General features: G+C 41.5%; 1 protein-coding gene and 1 pseudogene across 1 annotated transcript in view; one reads left to right on the top strand and one right to left on the bottom strand.

Annotated features, from left to right (window-relative positions):
• SCD5 (stearoyl-CoA desaturase 5) overlaps nucleotides 1–15,818 on the top strand; it is a 131,940-nt gene that overhangs the window by 89,259 nt on the left and 26,863 nt on the right. Inside the window, exon 3 of the mRNA XM_039845578.1 lies at nucleotides 9,391–9,596. Within this exon, the coding sequence (XP_039701512.1) occupies nucleotides 9,391–9,596 (206 nt within the window). The remainder of the gene's footprint in view (nucleotides 1–9,390; nucleotides 9,597–15,818) is intronic.
• LOC120588627 (uncharacterized) lies at nucleotides 5,739–5,857 on the bottom strand (annotated as a pseudogene).

Here is a 15,818-nt window from a genome sequence, read left to right as displayed (position 1 = left end):
TGTCATGGGGGGCTTATGGTCCGATAGAGCTGGCCAGACTTGTGTACAATAAAGGACTCTTACGATACGATGGGAAATTAAATTGCTCAAAAGCTTCATACTGCCTCTTAGGGCTGCAGAAATATGAATATGGGCTAGGGAAGATGAAGCTTATGACAGTAAGAGAGTTTTGAGCTGAAACTTGAAATGTGAAAAGGATTTGCATGGGCAAGGAAGAAGGAGAGAAGATGGGGGAAACACTTGAGCGAAGGTGGAGAGAGAAGAAGGCTCATGACATACTGTGTAGGGAACCTGCACAGTAGAGAATCAGTCTGATTGAAGAAGGATACTGATGGAGTGTAGTGTGTTGCATGCAAATCCAGGTACCTGCATGACATCTCTCACTGGATCTCTTATGCACCTGAAAATCAATGTGCCCCAAACCAAAGTTGTGACTCTACCCTCTCCCCCAAAACTATTTCTCTCTTAGTTGTCTGAACCAGAAATCTGGGTGTCATCTATAGTTTCTCTATTTCTCTAATCATCCCTCATTCAGTCTTTTAACCAAGCTCTTCTACTGCTAAGTTATATCTTGAATCTGCATGCTTGCCATCTCTGCCGTCCTCTAATCCAAGCCACGATTATGTTCTTGACTGGGCTACTGAAAAAGCCTCATAAACTGGTCTTCCTCCTTTAACACTTGCCCCTCTCTAGACTGCAGCCAGACAGAACTTATTGAAAATTAAACCACTGTCTAGCAAGAAGAAAATTTTTCAGCGGCTTAGCATTGCATTTGTAATGAAATCTAGCCTTGTTATTATGACCTCAAAGGCCCGGGGTGATCAGGCTTTGCTGTTTTCACAAGTAGATGTCCTTCAATACAGTTCTGACACTAACCACCCAAGTTAGTGTCAGATCCTGCAAGTTAGAGCCTCAGTCCTTGTTGTCCTTGCATGACTGCCCCTGCTTCACATGCCAGTCACAAATAGGGTCTCCATGCCACCTGTACTGTTGATCAACCAGGGATCCCCACAGTTCCCTCGGGGTGCATAATTTGCTAGAACAGCTCAAAGAACCCAAGATGTTATACTTACTATTACAGTTGTATTATAAAGGATACGGATCAGAGCCAACCAAATGGAAGAGACACGTAGGGCAAGATGTGAGGATCCCTCGGGCAGAGCTTCCTCGCCTTCTCCCTGTGGAATCAGGGTGGGTTATTCCCTGCACATCAGTGTGCAGAGATTTTACTGGAGATTTTTTACATAGGCGTGACTGATTAAACAACTGGTCCTGATTGAACTCAGTCTCCATTCCCCTTCCCCTCCCAAAGCGCCAACCCTCTGTTCACCTGGTTGGTCTTTCTGGTGACCAGCTCTGATCCTGAAACTGACCTCATGAGCATAATAAAGACACTCTTGTCACTCAGGAAGTTCCAATGTTCTTTGAAGTTCTGTGCCAGGAACAACCAGGGACAAAGACCAGATGTAGTCTTTACTGTCCCGTAATCCTGCTCGGACCGCACCTTGCACCACTCCTGCCCTAGCTCCACATACCCAACACGCTGGACTTTTCTTAGTTCCTGGACTGTGGCAAGTTCATCCCTCTACCAGAGACAACTCCCGTCTTCCTCCCACACTCCCACCCGACTTCTCGTAACCCGATGACCTGACTAGACAGTCCTTGCCTTGCTCAGTGTCCCCCTTGTTATTCCATATACTTATGTACTTCATAGCACTAATCCCAGTCTGAAATGATGTTGACTTCATTTACTTTATATTTATCTCCTCCATAACATGTAAATTTCTTGAGGATATAACCTTGACCATCCTGTTTCTTTTTTATCTCCTAGCAAATAACAATAGTCAGTAAAATATTTGTTAAATTAAAGAATAAAATGGGAAAGATAAGAATAATCAGGCCAGCTGAAGCTCTTTGATTGTCAAGAAGTGTTTAGACTTGATGAGAAAAGTAGTATGGAAAGGTTGTCAGATAATAAGCAAGGGAGTGATGGATATCTGGGGAGTGTGAGTATGGTCTCAGTATACCAAATGTAATGTGGAAGGGAAAATACTAGAAGCAGGAAGCTTTAGAAAGCTATTCTAGGAATCCAGGTCAACTGATGTAAGCCTGAACAAGGGTAATGGGGTTAGAAATGGAGTGGAAGGGAAAATCTGAGATTTTTAAGGAAAGATTCCCTTGATTTTTTTCTCTTTAGTTTTAACTATTTAAAAATAATTTCAAACTTACAAAAAGTTGCAAAAATACCATGAAGAACTGTATATTTGCACCCAGATCCACTAATTGTTAACATTGCCTCATTTGCTTTATTTTTTTTCTCTCTCCATATGTGCTTATATGCATTCATCTATGCTATTTCTTTCTGATTTATTTGAGAGTGATAAACATCATACCTCTTCGTCACTTCAGTATGTATTTCCAAATAAGAAAGACATTTCACATAAACACAGTACATGTACCAAAATAAAAAAATGTAATGTTGATGCAATACTATATTCAGGATCACAGTCCAGGATCCTGCATTACAATGAGCTGTAATATCTCTTTAGTCTCCTTTCATCTGGAATAGTTCCTCAGTTGTTCTTTGATTTTATGACATTGGCTTTTTTTTTTGAAATTTACAGACCAGTTATTTTGTCAAATGCTCCTCATTTTTGGTTTGTTCACATTTTCTCACAACTATGCTAAGATTGTGCATTTTGGGCAGAAATGCTTACATTCATGGTCTTGTGTCCTGAGCATCAAACAAGAGGCTCATGATATCACTTTATCATGTTATTGGTGGCATGAACTTTGATCACTTGGTTCATTCAGGTGGTATCTACTCAGTTTCCTCACTATAAGGTGACTATTTTTCCTTTTGTAATTAAGAGTAATTTATGCTGAGATGCTATGATCCTATGTATTTTTTTCTTCATCAGCCTTTTACACAGTAGTTTTAGCCTACATTGGTGATTCTTGCCTGAATCAGTTATTGCCATGACACCCACAAAATGATGATTTTCTAACTCCATAATTTCTTCTACATTTGTTGGTTGGCATTTTGTTTGTTTGTTTGTTTATTATGGGTTCATGGATTCTCGTTTTATTAAATGGATTTTAGTCTATTACTGTTATTATTCATCTTAATGCCCCCAATTTTTAATCAAATTACCCCAATTTTATCTGTAGAAGACAATACAAATGTCTTTTTTGACATGTTGCCATCATTTTAAGAGCAGTTCTTTACTTTCTGGCACAAAATATACCAAGTTCCTCTTGTGTTTTTTCTACCTTAGTCCTGGCCTCAGCCTTTTCACCAAAGAGTTCTGACTCCTTTTAGTGGGGAATGGTATTTAAAAACCAAGGTCTGGGAGTGAGGTGGGTCCATTATTGGGCTGTCATTGTTTTCCAGGACCTTTCTTCCCCGAAATTTTGACTCATTAATTGAAAGAAACCTAGCTCAGGAGACTAGAACCATGATTGCATCACTAACCAAAAAGCCCTCTAAAACCCAAACTGGGAAGATTCGCAGAAGGCCAACTTGTCTACCAAGAGGACTACCCAACCCATTTTTAAAATATGTGTTAAAAATATGTTTTATAAAAGTCTTATTCAAATACATTTTCATTGTAAGATATTTAAACAATCGACTATGAAATAAAATATGAAACAGCCCTTTCCTTCTTTCTAATCTTTAAGTATAGTCAGCAATCCTTTTTAAATAACTAAAGTTGGCTTTTCAACACTCGCCCACCTGAAACCTCCTGAGGCCAAGGGCCACATGAAGGCTAGGCAGCAGGTGGGGACTTGTTCTCCCGAAGCTACAATTTGCCAGCCCCTTTTGGGGGAACTTTCTGGGCTCTTCTTACAGATTGTCAGTGTTATCTGGAGGGAAATCAGTGCTGCCCAGTAGTGACAGTAGAGAAAGAACCGGATGTTCTTCACTGTTTGAATAGCACAGTGTTGGCATATGAACTGAAGATGATATTCAGACCTTCGAGACTGAGATCAGGTCTATTCCACATGAGTCTTACAGTCCCTACGAGTGGAAGCAGCCGTGTCTTTTCCTCTGACACCCTTAATGGAATGGCTCTTTCCCAGACAGGATTCACTCACAACACACACACACACACACACACACACACGCACGCATGCACGCACGCACATGTTCTACCCTAAAACCTGTCTGTTCAAGCTGATATGTCATTCCTGCTCCTAGTTTCTTTTTCACTATTGTCTAGAGACAAAGATGTATTATGAATGCAAGTGGAAATCCCTTTGGCTTTGAGGCCACCTGGTAAATTTCCTCTTTTGGAACCTTAAGCAGCCACACCATTGAATTAGGGGACATAACAAGCACACTGGTGTCTGGTCAGAAAGAAGCATCTGTTTGCAGCCAGGCTGGAGAAAAGCCGATCAATGATTCTGGTCTCAGATCTGTAGAATGGGACATGCTAAATGCTGTTTACATTTAGCCTTCATCTTGCTAACTAGTGGAAATTATGTGGCCTTTAAAGACAGTTTTCCCTATGGCCATTAGACTCACGAATTTCTTTAGAACATAAAAGGAAGCAGGGGAAATTTACTGACAGAACAGGCGGCTTCATAATCTGCTTCAGTGGAGTTTTTGAGATTGATTAGTTTCGCTCAAGTCCCAGATAATACTGAAAGACTGTGCTTATAGAGAAAAATCACCACATGATCAATTTCAATTTCTACAGTCTCAGCAGGAACACTCTCTAGGGAGATTATCTATGAAGTAATAAAGGTACAGACACAGGATAGGTTTAAGCAAGGGCACTGTCATACAAGTTGAGGTATGATCGGTTGATTAGTGCTAATAAACACAAAGATGGAAGAAGGGTGATGTAAATATACATATAACTGACTGGATTATTAGATGAATCTTACTGTTTCATAGAATTTTTCCTGATATAGGGCTGATGGCAGAAGCCGGGCTGTTTTGATTTGGGAGTGTAGAAACTTTAAAAAACATTTTTGTTTCCCCACATCCAAAAGAAAAACTTGTTTATTATAAAAATTTAGAAAATACAAATAAACTAAAAGAAAAAATAAATTGCTACCATCTCACTTCCTACAGAGAACCACTGTAAACTGACTTATGTACTTCATATAAGGTTGACTTATATACTTCATTTTTCCTATGCTCAAATACACATTTTTATTAAAAATAAGTTCATACTGTATCTATTATTTTTAAAACTGCTCACTTACCTACTTTTTATCTCATCTCTTCATATCAATACTACAATATCCTTTTTAGTTAATTAGTTTTTAAATACAAAACTAACAAATGCTTTTATTAAAATTTTCAGAGTGTAAGATAAAATGTTAAAGTACTTCTGTTCTCATACCTCCCAGTCTCACTGTCCTGAGGTAACCCTATTTCTCTCCAAAGCTTTCTATATACACGTGCGCACACACACGGATAGTATTCAATTAATTAATATATCACAAAGTACTCAATCACATCCTGTTAAGTGGAAATTTCGGGTTTTTCCACGTTTTCACTGCAGTGAACATCCTTTGGGTTAAATCTTTGCACGCAACCACGATAAATTCCTTTTCTCTTAACTTCTCTTAAGATAAATTTCCTTAAGATGAAGAAAACAAATTGCTAGATTTTATTTTATTTTATTATTTTAAAAAAATTTTTTAGTCGAGGCAACCCTTGGTTGACCTCACAGATTACAAGGACCTTGTCAGCTTACGATCCTTTATTTTTTAATTTTTTACACCTACAGCACCTGGTCTTCCTAGGTGGTCTCGCATCCAAGTACTAACCAGACCTGACTCTGCTTAGCTTCTGAGATCAGACGGGATCGGGCTTGTATAGGGTGGCATGGCCATAGACCAAATTGCTAGGTTTTAGATATGCACAATTTTAATGCTTTTGATATATGCAGCCCATTTACCCTTTACATAGCTTGTGCCAATTTCACATTCTCACTAGTAAGCAACGTTGAATTTTTAAAAACTTTAAAAAGTATAAAACACATATGAAAAAAGTGTATAAGTCATGAGTTAGACCTGCACTGTCCAGTATGGTAGCCACTGGCCATATGTGGCTACCGAGCACTTGAAATGTGGCCGGTCCAAATTGAGGTGTGCTAGAAGTGTAAACTACACATCCAGTTTCGAAGAATTGGCACCAAAAAAAAAATATATCTCATTTATAATTTATAATAATTATTAAAATGATAATTTGGATATATTAAGTAAAATATTTATTTAAATTAATTTTACTTGTTCCTTTTCACTTATTTAATGTGGTTGCTAGGAAAATTTTAATTACACATGTGGCATATATTTCTCTTGGACAGCACAGAGTAGGACATGGTGTAACTCCTCAGGTAATAAAACCTGAGTGTACACCCGAGCTGTACACTCCTAATCTGCTTTCTTCCTCTTTCTCCTCCTCTCCCCCAACTGCCTGTGCCTCAGTTATACCAAAGGCTCTTAGAACTAATACAGTTCTTTTCACCACTCCAGTTCTTTGTCAGGAATGATCAATAAACATGTCGTGAGTATCCACTGTTGAAGGTAATGGGGTTGCACATTAAGACAGTGATGTATCAGAATCGACTGTTACATTTAAACTCTAGGTTGCAAACTGAATCATTTGTTAGTTGTTTTGTTAGAATGTGTAAGTCTTTAGGAGTTGCTGCTGAGTTCAGCACCATGGCCGCTGTCAAAATGTGCACACAGAACACGAACAGACAGAATACACATACTTGAAAGTCAACTCATCGATGAAAGTTCACCATCTCTCTGTGCCTCATATATATATTTTTAATTTTCTGTGAAGCGAGGATGATGGAGTGGTGCACATAATTCCAGACAGGAGTAATCAGCACTATGTAAACACGGGGAGGAAGTGCGATGACCAGGATGTTGCTGGGGCTATGACAGCAGCTACAGGCTGTTTTCTCTCACTCCCCCACCTCTGGAGGTTGGCTTGGCCATCTCTCCCTCCTCATTAGCCCTCGGCTTTCCCTTCCGCACATACTGACTATACCACACACACCCTAGGTAAGCACAGCTTTTCATCAAGCACAAATGCTTTTCACAGATTGGCTCTCACTCCCAATCACTGCAAGATAGAAGTGAAATGCAGATAAATAGAAAGAAAATGCCCCTGGGTGAGCATATGAACCTTGCTCCCTTTCTGCTCAGTGGTTGGCTTACATCTTGTTCTGAGTCACTTTTTCATGGGATTCAGCTTTAGAGTTAAAAACAACAATAACAAAAGATTAAAAAATACAAAGTAAAGCATTTGGGGCTCTATTGAGTGCTCGATTATTTGGAATGTGGCCAAACCCTTGCTTCATTCCACTGTTGCAGTCAAAGTGGCTGCTGCTGGGAAGGTAGCCAGGTAAGAGGAATTAAAATAAATAAATATCTCGGTTCCAGCTTGTCTTCATCATTCTTTTGTTGTTGTATTATGCTTAATTTTGTGAGACTAATGTTTCTAGCCCTTTGGAGCTCTCCAAGAGTTTTTTAATAAAATTGTACTGTGATAAAGAGTCAGTATAATCTTTTAACAGGAAAAATAAAAGTTCTCTGTAAAATATTCTGCCTCCCATTAAAAAGTTTGTAGAGTAAGGTAATTATCTCATTGAAAGGAGTGTGAACTAAGAACTGAAGGTGTGCCATCTTTGTTCCATTACTGTTTTGACTTAGATGAACTTGAGTAAATGTCTTCTAAGCCTTAATGTTGCCATCTGTGAACTGGGAAGAGAGGATTTCCCTTTCTTTCATCATCAGGTAGGCATTGCAGTAAAAGCAGCAAACTAATGCCAAGGCACCAATTATTCAGGCCTGCAATGGTCTTGACTGACATTTGAAATCCCTTCCCAACTCCAGATTCTGTGATTATAAATAATAAATGCTTTTACTTTTTCCAACTACTGTGTTTAAATATACTGGTAAAATCTAAAGACCTCTTTCTTATTACAGTAAGCTAGGCTATAATTTTTGCCTTATACAATCTGCTAAGCATCGCTTTTCCCTTTATAGTCAAGCTGAGCTTATCTTTCTTAAGGTCTTCTTACTTCCCCTTCTCTGTCCCATTGTCCAGGGGTTAAGCAAATAAAAAGGTGGGGTAGCATTGGGTGAGCCAGAGAAACCAAAAACTCAACAAACCCCATTTTGATTAAAAGAACTGTTAGAACTTTTATAATAAAACAGTTCCCTCTCTTCTCATCGGCAGAATGAAGCCGGTATCTATGAAATGGCAGATTCCTAATGAAAACATGACTAAGTGCCGCATAGTATGGTATAAAAAATTATTACCATTTTTTAAAAGGTCTTATATACTATATAAATTTATTTTTATTTTCAGGTTAATTTTCCTATCAAAAGCGTTATTTCTAACCTAATTTGCCTTCTCTAAGTTTTAAAAACATTATCAGATTAAAACAAAACGGCATAAATGGGAAGTCTATAGATTTCACTGGCCCGTGGCGATAGATAAGGTTTCATGAATAATAACGGCCTAAATGACATTGATTCTTGCTCATGATAATTCATCCAGGACCTCCAGACCCCTGACGCCCTCCCAGATCTCCTGCCACGAGAGAGGGTCAGCAGGCCGTGTTCCCCGTGTGTGCCTGAGCCCCACTCTGTCTGTGGCTTTGGTAGAACCTGCTAGACTCTGATGCTTCTCCCTCCTTGGGCAGCAGTCTTTCTTGGTATCCAGAGAGTGCTGCCTGCCCTTCAGGCATTGCTGCTTCTTCACTGGTGGACACAGCCAAGTACACCAGATTCCCCAAGGAGCTGAAGTTGCCTCCCCTCCCTTTCTGTGACACAGAGCAGTCTTCAAACGGTGTTATTTGTGACTCGGTATTTTGCAGACATTCGGTGAAGTTGCTCTTTGGGTTTTTACTTTCTGGCTTCCTGCTCTCCATCAGTTGGACATGAAGGCCACTGAACAGGAAAGGATGGCAGAGAGATTCAGTCCAAGAACGAACCCCCTTTCATACTCAAGGTCGCCCCTCCATTCTGACAATCACCTTTGTCCTGAGACTGGATCTCTCCTTTCTTGACATGAATGATCTCCCAGGAGACTTCAAGAGCCTCCACCAGAACTTTTTTTCAGGTTTCCCCACAAGTTCACTCAATAAGCCTGAGCCTCCTTGCAGTGGGCTCATCCCAAACACAAGCCAAGATCCCTACTAAGTGAGGATTTACTCTTGTTTTGGTGTAAACCACCTGAGACCAACCCCAGGGATTAAACTTGAGGGTGAGAGATTGTGGGTTGAGGGTGGGGGCAAAGTGAAAGTCAGTGGTGAGGATGGGGGTCGGAGGGTAGGGGAGGCTGAGAAGTTTCCAAGAAGGTGCCAGGGTGCTTTGTGTCTTTACTCAGGGTCTGCATTCTCTCTGCAGAATGACATCTTTGAGTGGTCTAGGGACCACCGGGTCCATCACAAGTACTCGGAGACCGATGCTGACCCCCACAATGCCCGCCGAGGCTTCTTCTTCTCCCACATCGGGTGGCTATTTGTTCGCAAGCATCGAGATGTCATCGAGAAGGGGAGAAAGCTTGACTTCACTGACCTGCTGGCTGATCCTGTGGTCCGGTTCCAGAGAAAGTAAGTGAATGGACACCACAGAATTGTCCCTCAGGGGACAGGACCATGAGACAGAGAGCACGACGGGCACATCCCCAAGTAGTTCTCCTTACAGCATTTACCCTCGTGATTTGGTTTTGTTGTTAAAATTTCTCTCTATTTATTCATTTCCTTTTGATTTCTGTTCACACATTTGGTTTGAATTTGAATTTGAATTGGAAATGGATTCCCTTCAAGCCGTGTCATTTTCTTTGGATCAATTTGCATGGCCGATTTCATGGAATCAGTTTCTGTAGTTCCCGCTCCCTCATTCATGCTTCCCTAGGGTGGCTGGGAGCTCGAGGATGTGCGCTCTTCTAGTGAAACGCCTGACTCCAACAAGACTGGACTCTCTCCAGATAGCCTGCACTGTTCTCTTGGAATTCATTTGCAGTGAAGTTTCCCCTCCCTTCACTCCTAGAGATGTTACATCAGTAGGTTTCTGTGCAGAGAAAATGTGACCATGTAACAGAGAGCCTCAAAGTGCTTGTGTGCACTGATGGTCGTCAGCGGCGCATATTCCGTCATTTGCGGGATGAACCTACTTTGAACAAGCACACGGAGGGAGATTGCCTCTAATTGTGCTGGCAAGTAGACAGCAACAATACCATTGTTCACCTTTTAACTGGGAAGCTGGCACGGACTGTATCTGTGCTGGTCTGGGTCTGTAAAGTTGGCCGCCATGAGAGCATTTATAAATGGGCCTGTTGCCCTAAAGCAGTGAATTTATGTTTTCTATTCAAAGCTGAGCATATTGTTCCAAAGAGGGACAATTAATAGATCACCTTTTGGTTAGAGCCTTGAGATAATATGGTGAATAAGTGATTACTAGAGACCAGGAGTCATTTGAGGACTTATCTAAATAGAATCTCCTAAAAATGCAAATGGAGGCTGACACAAGAGATCCTTGCATGAAATGAAGTATGGCTTGGAAATATGGTTGTTTCCCCCTCAGCCTCTCCTTTTGCATCGGAAGGGACAGCAGAGCATAGTGAGAAAGTGGCAGACCATGGAGACAGACTGCCCAGAGTCAAACTCTGGCTCCCGCACACATTAGCAAAAGAATTGGCCACTCTGAGGCTCAGTTTCAGCTATAAAATGGGAGTAACAGCAGCACCTGTTGCCTACAGTTTTTATGAGGACATAATGGAAAAAAAAGTATGGGAACTGCCTGGCACATAGCCAGGGCTTAGATCAGTGACTTATTACACGGGTGGCTGCTCCTCCAGAGGACTCTGTGTGTTTCCATCCCCGGCTTCTACTGCCTGCATCACAGGGTCTTCTCTCTGCTCCTCGGTACAGCTCTTTCAGGTGGACACACCCCGTATCAACAGCCAAAAGTTTTATAACAGAAAATAACAAGATATTTTCAATGAACAGCTAAATGATTTATTTAGATTTTTCATTTTACTATGAGAGTAAAATACTAAAGGTCATCAAAGAAAACCTGCAGAATTCAGAAACAGAAAGAAAGGAAATCATCCACAGTCCTAACACATAAACACAGCCACTATTAATATTCTATAGTAATTCTTTCTATGTTTTATGCATGTATTTGATATATTTTACATGATGGCCGTCCTACTGCACATGTAATTTGTGTCTCACCTTTTAACTTTAGATTATATTGTAGGTACATTGTCAAGTGCTGCATGAGTTCACCGGTTAAGTGTCATCGTTTATTTAGCCATCACTCTGTGACTGGATATGTATGTCATTTCCAATTCGTGGTATAAATGATGTTACTATACAATTAATAATGCTTTGGGGCAATCAGATCTTATATTAATTTGAAGAGCTAAGATGAGAAGGCAAAGGATCTTCCATTTTATTAATGAGAACTGAGTTGAATATAATAGTCTGGGTTTCTCTGACCATAAAACTGGAAGTTTTTTTCTTCTTTCCCTTAAAAAAACTGTGGTAATCTGATTCATTAGGTGTGCGTTCATGGTACATATATCTAAAGACTGTTTCTAAATGCAGGCAGAAGAACAAACACTGTTTCGGCATGTTCCCTGAATAGTTATCTGAGAACATCTCTCATCCCCAGTCCAGTGACCGAAGTGGGTTGCGACTATCAGAAACCCTCCACTTGTATTATTATTTCATGTACGTCATAGAGCTCCTGCTAAGAATTAAAGATTGGTCTCTGTCTCCTCCAGGATTTGCAGACTAACAGGGAACCCACAAAGTAATTTATAGACAATTATATCCTAGGGAAAGGAGTGCTATAATAGTAGTTCGGGGTACCATGGGAACACAGAGAGGGGTCTCCTAGCCCACAATGCAGGTTGGGGAGGGTGAGAGAAGGCCTATGGAAGGAACTAACTTCTCAGCCAAGACCTGAAAGTTGAGAAGAAATTAGATGAGGATTGGGAAAAGGATATTTAAAAATCTGTCACTTCATAGGACTATATAGAGCCATCGAACTGTAGAGCTAGGAGGGACCTTACAAATCATTTAACCCATATTTTCCATTTTTCCTATGGGAAAACTAATATACAAATGTAGGTAGAAAGTTGGGGACAGAACGACTTTCTTAGTCTGTTTGGGCTGCTGTAACAAACATACCGTAGACTGGGCAGTTTGCACAACAAATATTTATTTCTCACTGTTTCAGAGGCTGGGAAGTCCAAGATCGAAATGCCAGCATTATTTGATGTCTGGTGAGAGCTCTCTTCCTAGATATAGATGACCATGTTCTTGCTGTGTCCTCACGTGGCAGGAGAGCCAAGGGAGCTCTCTGGAGTCTCTTTCATATGGGTACTAATCCTATTCATGAGGCCTCTGCCCTCAGATCTAATCACCTCCCAATGGCCCCACCTCCTAATACCATTGGGGATTAGGTTTCAGCATATGAATTTGGGGTGAACACAAACATTCAGTCTGTAGCAAATACTTACATCTCAGATTATTTGGTGAATGTTCTTTCGATTATATTTTGCTGGTTGAAAAGGGTTACACCAGTTCTCTGAAGAGCGGGTAAGCACTCAAGTCCTTTAGTAATTATCCAGTCCAGAGAACATAGAGATTTTTAATTCAAAACAAAGCTTAGAATCACTGAACTAAAGGAAGGGAGTTTCCAAGATACACAAAGAAGGTGCAGTGGTTTGAGTATTTTCACATTCCCGAAGCCAGCTTTACCGGTCCTGCCAGTAAGGCCATCTGAAGGAGACAGATCCTTCAAGGAATGAGTCTTTGCACTTAGGCGTGTGAGCTGGAGGGTGAATCCTGTCATCAGTGGCACTGCCACATCAGGTCTCAGTTTCTGCTGCTCTAGGCCGAGTAACAGAGAAAGGTACCCGGCTTGTTGGAGGCCCAGTCCTGTGTCATTTCAGTGGCATTCCTTATAGGGTTCTTCTTCTGGGCAGACTTCCCACCTGCTTCCATATGGTGCTCTGAGGGCAGCAGTCCCTGTGCCAGTTGTGGTGGCGGGGATGTGCAACTGATTCTGCTGCCCTCCCTGGGTGCAGTGTTTGTGCCAACAGATCTATCTCAGTGCCACTTGTAGAGTTTCCTCCAACAGGCTAATGTGTAACTGACAGAGACCAAGGACTTAGAGCCTCCTCCTTCGTTTGGTACACTAGCACTAATATTGCAGTTGATTGATAAGCTTGTGCTTAGCCATCCTAATGATAACTCGCCAAAGAAAAGCTTGCCGGGGAGTCAGGCTTCATCAACTTTTTATTATACAATCTCATAAAGAAAGAAGATAGTGGCATTAAAGGGTAACGGGAAAGCAACACAGTGCAAGTTCCAGGCTTTTCCTCTAAGAGATAATTTTACCAAGGCTGTTATAACAAGTAGCTAACTAGACTACTTCGAGTTTTGCTGTGTCAAGTTGTGAATGAAAAAAGAAAAAAGCAAGCATTAGGAGGTGAGAGGGAGATAAACCAGTGATATTGCATTTAGACCCCGGCATCTTGGGCCTGTGCCCTAGGCCCTGTGGCATCCAAGGTCATGCTTCTCCCAGCAGGGTAAGGAGATCACAGAGACATGCCACCCGGAACCTTCTGCAACTTCAGACATGCCTTGGAGGACTAGGATTCTGGAATTCCCTGCCAAAATGACTCTGAGCCCATCTCCAAAGCCTACACCAGCCTCTCCAGGCTCTGTCCTCCTGGTGCAAAGCATGTGTGCCCTAGGGCTGAAAAGTGGCTAAGGAGCAGCGTTAGCCTGGTGATGACCTTTGAAGTGTGAGCTTGGTGTCCACACAAAGCAGACGGAGCTAGGGGTGGGAAGAGAAAGGGATGGGTGGCCACGGGTAAGGTGAAGACCTCTGCTCTTGGCCTGGACCCTGCCAATGTTGTGGGTGAGCCTAGAAGGAAGCTACTTAGAAGGTTGACAACAGGTGTCAGTTAGGAATTGTGTTTGGCTTAGATAAGATGAAAGGTTATTTCTCACTAATGTGAAAGAATTATGGAGGTCCCAGGTGTGGCAGCAGCACATGCTCAGTAGAGAACAGTATTCTTTTATCTTTCTGCTCCACCATCCTTAGCTCATGGCTTTTGTTCTTTCATTTTATTATTCAAGGTGACCATCCAGGAGCAAGTTGGGGATGGGAGTGGGATGACACCACTCAGCTGAGTCAGTCGCCCCTAGGGAGCTTTCCCAGAAGACACACATAGCCTATCCACTTACCCCTCCGTTGACCCTATCTGCAGTCAAAGGAAACCGGAAAGTGTAGTCTCTTAGGTAATACATTACACCCTTGAATCAAATCCTGGTTTTATTTCCGTTGAAGGAAAGGTGAATAGATATGGGGTAAGCAATTAGCAGTCTCTGCCATAGTTCCTTAATTGTTCTGCCTTGAGCAAAATAATTGGTCATCACATGTTCCTCAGTCTTAGAACTTTTTCTGTGAAGCAAGTGAGTAGCCTCTCCACTTCCCCTTAGTGAGCAGAAACGGGAATCTCAAACCCTGTTTCTGAAATGACAGAATGAAGATAAGATCCAGAGGCTGTTTCTCCTAATGCTTTGCTTATCCCATCGATTCCCATCTTAGATAAGAAATATTTTTAGAAGTAGCATTCTGATACTGCTGTATGCATTTTTTGAAGTATTTGAGGAAGATGCTAATCTAGTACAGACAAATGAAAACAAGATCCTTGATTCATCACCACGGCAGTGAGATAAACTATGAGAAAATGGATGGAACGATTCAGAAGAGTGAAATGTTTATGTTTTGGTGCCCTGGGAAGAGATGAAAATGTATAAATCTTTCCATTCAAGAAGGAAATTTGAATGGCTTGAATCCTCGTAAGGTCTGTTTCATTTCAATTTGTCCCCTCATCTGTTATCATTAGTCTTTTTTTTTAAGAATGAGCATGACATCTCTTAATGATACCCCAGTTGTCTGATTTTGTGTCATTCCTCCTCTAGGGCTTAGGTATATTTCTGTTGGTGACAACCACATAGCTAGGGGCTGGGCAGTCAGACATGTCTACAACTGATTCATCTTCATTTCTCTACACACCACCCGCAGCTTCATCTTCCACTTGGGAGATCCCCTGGAAAGTAGGATGAGTCATCTGGGGATTCACAACCAGTCTGACCCCATCTCCCTTGACCCAGCCTCTTTGATCAGTCTTCTATGTTGGACTCTTGGGGAGTCTCTCTGTCTTGAGTCCATTTTCCTTGGGCCCCTACCCTACATGTTGCTAAGTTGATAGAACAATTCTAGTCTAGATATCACTGACTTTGAACGGTTGAGGCCATATAGGCCTTGGTGCGTTAGCTGTTTTTATGGAAAATTCTGGAGAAACAATCCCCAAAAGAGTGGCCCTGGATGATGAGACATTCAGACATCTAAACACGTGGGTGATATTTGGGGACAGATGTGGAGGCAGAGCCTTTTACATATGACCACCCTCTGCCACTCCCTTGCTCATCAATCACTCTTGTTTTGACCACTGCCTGTTTCACTTGGGTCCTTGATGGTCCTGTAAAAGCAAGACCAAACTGGCCCCAAGGTGAGTATCGCTTGGCCATGCTGTAAGCAGAGCCCAGCTCTTTGATATCTTCTCTGTGACCTCACACCTCAGTAATGGAAGCCATGAGGCACATGCCATTTCTCAGGGGATTCAGCTTCTTTCTCTTTTATGTTCTACCACTTTTCATTTACCACCTATGCTTTGAGCACCTTCTACATACCAAGCATTGTTCTAAGTGCAGGAGATTGGACAGTGATCAGGAGAACCAGAT

This window comes from Pteropus medius, unplaced genomic scaffold, assembly GCF_902729225.1.
Source record: "Pteropus medius unplaced genomic scaffold, Ma_sr-lr_union100, whole genome shotgun sequence".
NCBI lineage: Eukaryota > Metazoa > Chordata > Mammalia > Chiroptera > Pteropodidae > Pteropus > Pteropus medius.
Note: the sequence above shows the minus strand (reverse complement) of the source record. Positions and strands in the feature narration are given on the sequence as shown.